The sequence below is a fragment of the Halyomorpha halys genome, unplaced genomic scaffold, assembly GCF_000696795.3.
Source record: "Halyomorpha halys isolate HHAL.00 unplaced genomic scaffold, Hhal_1.1 Scaffold12.1, whole genome shotgun sequence".
Lineage (NCBI taxonomy): Eukaryota > Metazoa > Arthropoda > Insecta > Hemiptera > Pentatomidae > Halyomorpha > Halyomorpha halys.
The window spans coordinates 1,218,448-1,225,340 of NW_027109908.1; the positions used below are offsets into that span (position 1 = coordinate 1,218,448).

General features: G+C 29.6%; 1 protein-coding gene across 1 annotated transcript in view; it reads right to left on the reverse strand.

Annotated features, from left to right (window-relative positions):
* Window positions 1-5,399, reverse strand: part of LOC106679384 (zinc finger X-chromosomal protein) — a gene marked incomplete in the record, with an annotated part of 7,267 nt that extends 1,868 nt beyond the window's left edge. The window contains 4 exon segments of the mRNA XM_067048070.1: window positions 1,652-1,726; window positions 3,763-3,825; window positions 3,899-3,973; window positions 5,039-5,399. Of these exon segments, the coding sequence (XP_066904171.1) occupies window positions 1,652-1,726; window positions 3,763-3,825; window positions 3,899-3,973; window positions 5,039-5,072 (247 nt within the window).
* Between the last annotated feature and the right edge of the window lie 1,494 nt (window positions 5,400-6,893).

Consider the following 6,893-nt stretch of genomic DNA (forward strand, 5'->3'; position numbering starts at 1 on the left):
TATATATACAAGTGTCAGATTCTCTGATTTTTCCTGTTTTAACTAAAATTTCTCGCATCTCCCTCCAAATAAGAAAGTGAAAAAAATATATATAAGTGAAACACAATTAAAGTGTTTTGTAACAATATTCAAAAATATTTATGAAAACGATATCTATCTCAAAGACTATTATTATAAAGACTGAAATTAAAATATTGAGTGTTTAAGTCTTTAAAACTAACACAAACATTACGAAATAGTGTACATCAAAAATTCTTATATAGAATTAGAAAATAGTGGCAGAAAGTGAGGCTAAGGTTTTGAAATATAATGAGTTTGTTGATCTATAAAGTTTGATTGCGATTGATCAAAATTGGCAGACGTTGATATTACCAGTCTCTGGTAAGAGTACTTTCTGCCAACACGATAAAAAACTTCCTTCAGATCCGACACTTTTTTTAATCTAGGCTCACTTAAAAATTTCAGCAGCAATCCCCACGTTGTTAAGCCATGGCTGTTAAACAAAACCTGATTTAAGAACGTAACAGAGGAACTTAGGTATTTAACTTTCCTCTCTTTGAATGCGTCAGTATGAAGTATTGTTTTTAATAAAAAAAAAAAAAAAAAAAAAAACCAAATAGCCTGAAATGATTTTATAGTACAAGAGCCTGGTAGAATAAAGAATCAGTAATTTTACTCCAATTTTTTATTACTTTAATGAAAACTATGTACAATTACTAGTTAAAATATATGAGTCTGCCAAGTGTAGCTAGGGGGAATATATAAGTATTCATAATAAGTAAGGAACCATGAAACGTACAGATGTCTATTAACACTCAAATTAAAGATAGTTTAATGTGTTTTAAAGTAGTTTATGACGTTTATCTTTGTAGGAGTAGTATTGTTTATAATATTTGCCAAAATAAATTCACAATATGTTGATTTCTAGTCGTATAGATAAAATGTTTGATTAATGAAAAACTCATATGTCTGCCAGTAATAAAGTTAAAGATAGTTTAATGCACTACAAGGTAGTTTATAACTTTTATGTTCGTAAGGATAGTAGTAGTTCATTATATGTTGTCCGAAAAACTAGAAATCAATTTATTTTATTTATTTATATATCAAAGTACTACTCCTACGAAGATAAACGTCATAAACTACTTAATAGGACATTAAACTAACTTTAATTTGAGTGCAAATGGATATCTGTACGTCTTATGGTTCCTGAGATAAAGATGATAATCTTTATCTCAGATGATAATCTCTATTTATTTAAAAAAATTGTATTTCGAGAATTATTCAACATATTTTAGAAAATTTACTGTACCGTAAATGACGAGCTATCAGGTTTTCTAGTGTTGTAGGTAATTTTAACGATATGAAGCTCTAAATGAAAAATTATTTTTCTTTTTGACATTTTGAAACCAGCAGAAATTTGTAATTTCCCAAAACTATACTTGGCAGACCAATGAATTTTTACTAGTAATTATAAATAGTTTTCATTATAGTAATCAAATAACTAACTTTTTTCTAATCTTGTACTATTATATGTACTTGTTTTGTATTAAAAATCCCACCCACACCGGTACGATAGATAATAATACTGGTTTATATTGTAAGTGTTTACAAGCCTCAGAAGTTAATATTACGCAACCAGATTATTCCTTACCTTCATTGAAAGGAGGTTCTGCATCCACAATAATGTGTTCAGGGTTGCTTTTGAGTAACTTTTCTTCAGTTGATTCTAATAAAAAGAAACAAACAATAAAATACCAAACATCTATTACAAAATCTAATATATTATATATTAGTTATAGAAACTTTGTAACAGCATTCATTTAATTCTTGAGCCATTTTTTACAAATTGTTTAAAACACAAAGAATATATTATTTTTAACTTTTAACACAGATTCCGCCCTGTTGTAACCATAAATATACTAACTTGAAATTGTGCAATAATCTTTACGAAGGTCAGGGTGATAGATTTTTTATTTTTGATCATCATGAATGTGTTCATCCATCTTATAAAAGATGGGATGAATTCGATAATAATAATAAATTAAACCACATTGCAACATTGCAGTACATCAGAGAATAGTTTACTTATTTTTTTTATATATCAATTAAAAAGAAAAATCATGTCTTGGAGTACTGAGAGCCTGACTACCCTTTGTCTACTGTCAGTGGAACAGCAATTTTTGTAATATAGAAGACATGAAGAATCAACAGACACGATAATATAATTGAACAAAGAAGATAATATAATCGATTAGCTTGCTCAACAGAGGATTAAACAAATTTGTAAAAGTAGCCAATTCAATTGTACGTTTACTAGCACATATGGCCTGCTACTGTTCATGGAAAATGAGTTGTTTTTTTTTTGTGGGTAGGGAAAAAGTCTTTCATAAGACGAAGTGCAACAAACAAAAAGTTACACAACAGTTTGAGATTCCTAAAACACAGCTATATTTTCCCAATAACCCAAAAATCCATAAACAGCTCCTAAGATTCTGAGATTCTTTATCCCCGAAGTACTTACTAGCTTTTAGTATCTCCTACAACTTGACTAGGGTAATCCAGAATATGCAGGACTTTCAAATGAACAAGATATGAGATTAAAAAGATAAATGAACTGCCTTCGTAGGATTCATCTTTGTTATTCCCAGGCATTCTCATATCTCTCAATATTATTCTGAGCAAAGTTGGCTCTATCCCAGCATCCGAAGACTATACATTCTTGGCACTATTATATTCCAAATCTTACATTAAAAAACCTCTTACACTATTGACTTCCTCAGCCTACATTTATTCATCCACCGGCTAACTACAAGATCCAAACCTACCGATTTGAACACCCCTTTCCATAGAACTTCCTTTGAAAAATATTTTTACCAAACGAGCTACCTCATTTTGAAATACCATACCCACATACATTCTCAAATCTTCCTCCTTAATATCATTTAATCAATCATAAATCCATTTCCTTGAATATCAATCTTTCGTAAACTTGTAAATAAGAAATGTCAAATCAAACTCGCATAAACATGTATCTTTTATTCATATTTTATATATAATTATTATTATAGTTTTAATTTATTTTGTCAAATATCATTTAATGGAGCCAGACAAATACTGTTGGAATTGTCTAATTTGATATTTTTAGAGGACTAAGTGCCCTATAATAAAGGTCAATTTTTCATTTTATTTCATAGTCACACATATACATCCTGGCCAAGAACTCGCATAGTTTATGTTTAAAATCTGTAAACGTAGAATTCTCTATTGTTTCACTTCATCGCCAACTTGCAGGATTGATTTAACAAAACATCAAATTTAATCACTTTAACTCATTCAAAATAATTAACACATAATCCAATGGTGCAGTGTAGTACGGGCAGGGAGGAGGAGAGCCACTCTCTGTGGTAGGATTTTTTGAGGGCACCGAAATTTCACAATAAATAATAATATCTTGTAATACTTTGAACCATTTTATTCCATTACTTTTTTACTTGTAACCTGTACAATGCACCATAAATATGATTGTTCTTGCCCCAACGGTCTTAAGAATTACTGGAAATTATAGTCTTTTAAATTGAAAAACCAAAATAACTAGTTTGCAAATAAGAACTGAAGTCAACAGCTCTTATCTAATTTAAGCAGTAGTAATAATAAAGTAGGCTTTAATCCACAAAAGAACATAGCATTTAAGTAACATGCTCACTGGCCAAGTGGAGTGACACTTATGTACTGTTACCTTTAACCTTGTTATTAAAGACTTACCAGACAGTCGTTTACAAGCCTCTTCCTTAACCAAGACACCCTGTGCAGCTTCCAAATCACTGTCTAGAACATTAACTAATATAAACAAACAGAAAAAAAAATTTAAATCATTTCAATGTGCAGTTACAAAGCTTACCTTTTCCATAATTATATTCTTCACAGCAATCTTCTGCTGGTTCTTCTTTAATCCAAATGGCACATGTAGCGGGATCTAGAAGCATATAAGCTTAATTAAATCTATTAATTTGACCAAAGATTCTACGAGGTATTTTTTCTTTAAACATAAAGAGTTAAGCTTGTAATAAATATCATTATCAGAGAGAATAATTTTTAGCAAACTATTTCCTATAATAAAACAAAACACCATAAATCTGCCAAAATGAATAATTCGAACATTTTTATTCATTTCACATTAATAAGGCATCCATCCAACTTCAGGCATTTTCTCACATGGTGTTATTCATTATATATTTAATATTTTCATGAATACAATTATTTAAATTTAAAGTTTATTAATTTTTTGAAAAATAACCAAAATTAGTTTTTCTTGACACTTCATTACTTGGAATACCATTTATTACTATTTATTTTTTTGTTTTCCATTTTTGTTGTTCTATAATCATAATCATACAATGTTTTTTTTTCTATAATAGTAACTTTTTATATATAATTCCTGTTTGAAATTACGTCAACTTTTCCTCTGTAATTAAAACGTAAATTCCCCGTTATACTTGTATATACTAATCTATAGATCATAGTTTATAGCTTAAAGATGGTCAATCAGTTAGAAACGTCATAACAAAGAATATTTATTAATACATGTGTTTGAACTAAGGAACTAGGCAACTTTCGGATCATAGGGTTTTAGCAAAGAGACAGTGATTTAACTCAAATCTGCCAAATATCAATTATTCATTTTCTCATCTCAAGATTGTTGTGAGAAATCCAGAAAGTCTCTATCAAATCATGGTTTGATAGAATCCATCAAAATGAAGGAATCTATTATTTTTTCAGATAATGAACTATACTGTTAGTAACAATAAATTATCCACATCCAGGTTGATACACTTTCTTTCATTTGATTGCATTAATAATGAAATGAGAGTTGATAAACAACTGTACTAGTGTTCACAGTCGAAGTGTGAGGACATCTATTCGATGATTATTAAAAAGATATTACTTTTCTCACCTCTAGATTATTCACTATATACCTCTCTTAATTTATTGATTAAGTAACATAATAGTAAAATAAAGTAAAGATGTCATAGTAACTTACTAAATGGTTTTTCTTCATAATCATCAATTTCCATTTCTCAATAAATGATTGATTCATGGAAAATCAGAGTTAGAATAATAACTAAGGTCATACTACACACAGTAGATGTAAACAGAAAAGACACAAATTAATTTCATCAATAGCATTTTAACTTCATAACATAAAACGGCGATAACAATTGTTCCTCCATTTTCACACCACCAATCTCCATGCTTTAGATTAATGTATTATATGAGAAGTAGAACATTAAAAGTTGTACAAGTGTTTCTTTGATGATTAAAAAATAAATTGAAATGTTTTCCCACAATCACATTTCGGCTGTCAAACAAAGGCAAGGAAGAAAACAAACGCGAGATAACGAACGACCATCGTTTTGCAACGAGGTTCAACCTACAAATAGCCGCTAGTATGAAATAACTTGACCAGTAGACATCACCCGGTTGGAACGCATTAAGGCACATTAAATCCAAGACACAGACTGTATTAATTTAAAATAAAATCAAATGCCAGGTAATTTAAATCATAATTAACAAATCTATAATGGATATGTACTTTAACATCGGTTATAAGCAGTTATATATAATTTAGAATATTTTCACAACTTAAGCCGTATCCCATGGTAGGGCAGGTTCTGGATATTCGAAGAAGTATGAAACGAGGAAGACATTGGTAGAAGTCTGGAACGCCGTACAACATGTTTAGTAGCAAACAACAACCGCTTCTGAACATTGTTTTCAATGAATGGGTGTACCCAAAACCTTAATATTCTTCTCCTATTCCTGAGATAATTATACTACATGATTGTTTCATAGCTAAAGTATTCTGAATACATTTAACGCTCGATATGACGACACTAAACGAACTAGAGATTTCGATTTTTGATGAGCAGCCTCGTGTTTTGAATCAAGTCACTACTGAGTCTGTTACTGGTTAGCAACCTGAGTTACCGATTGGTTTAGTTCTTTTCAGTAGCTCTGTGTGCAGTAGGCCTTATTACTATTGAGTTGATTATCATTATAATTACTAGTCATGATAATTATATTTGAACTATTTGTCGAAATAAAGTTCGGAAAGCTCAAGTCCCACGGTGACTGTGATAGTGATAATGAAAGCTGTTTAAGCCTCTAACTCGTGTAAACTATGACATTTGCTGTCTTCTTTCGGTCGCTGTTGGTACTATCAACTATATGCGAATGCACGACAAACTTGCACGAAAGATTTTTGTCACATACAATACTACAGATGTGCCTGCGTCCAATTTGATGGATCAAAATATAAAATCTCCACATTAATGACTTAGATTTATTAAATGTTTCTCAACTTTAATTCACAAAAACTATGTTAGTCTAAAAATATATATATATATATATATATATATATATTTAATTTAATAATTTGATTTAAATATATTTATTGTAGGTCTTATTTTTGTTCAATTTTATATAATTTTTTCATTTATGTTTACATAACTTTCAACTCGATTGTAGTTTACTTCTTTGTATCTTATTATCCTACATTATCAACATATTTTTAGTTGTTTTGTATCTTCTTTTAACTCTGAAAAAATCCTGCAAAAGTGGGGCGAAACATAGACAAATGAATAGTTGTTAACTATTTTTTGTGCCTTTTTACCGTACCCTCGACATTCATATTTTGAAAAACAGGGTCAATCATTTATATATATAATTATTGTATAACGTCCCTATAATGCTAGACAGGCATTTTGTTTATTTATCATTGTATGGTAAAGACCAATAAATGATATAAATGATGGATTGCCTTTTTTTGTGTTATGATCTCCTCTTGTGAGATTGTGACATATATTTATTTATATATTTATGATTTAGTCCTGATA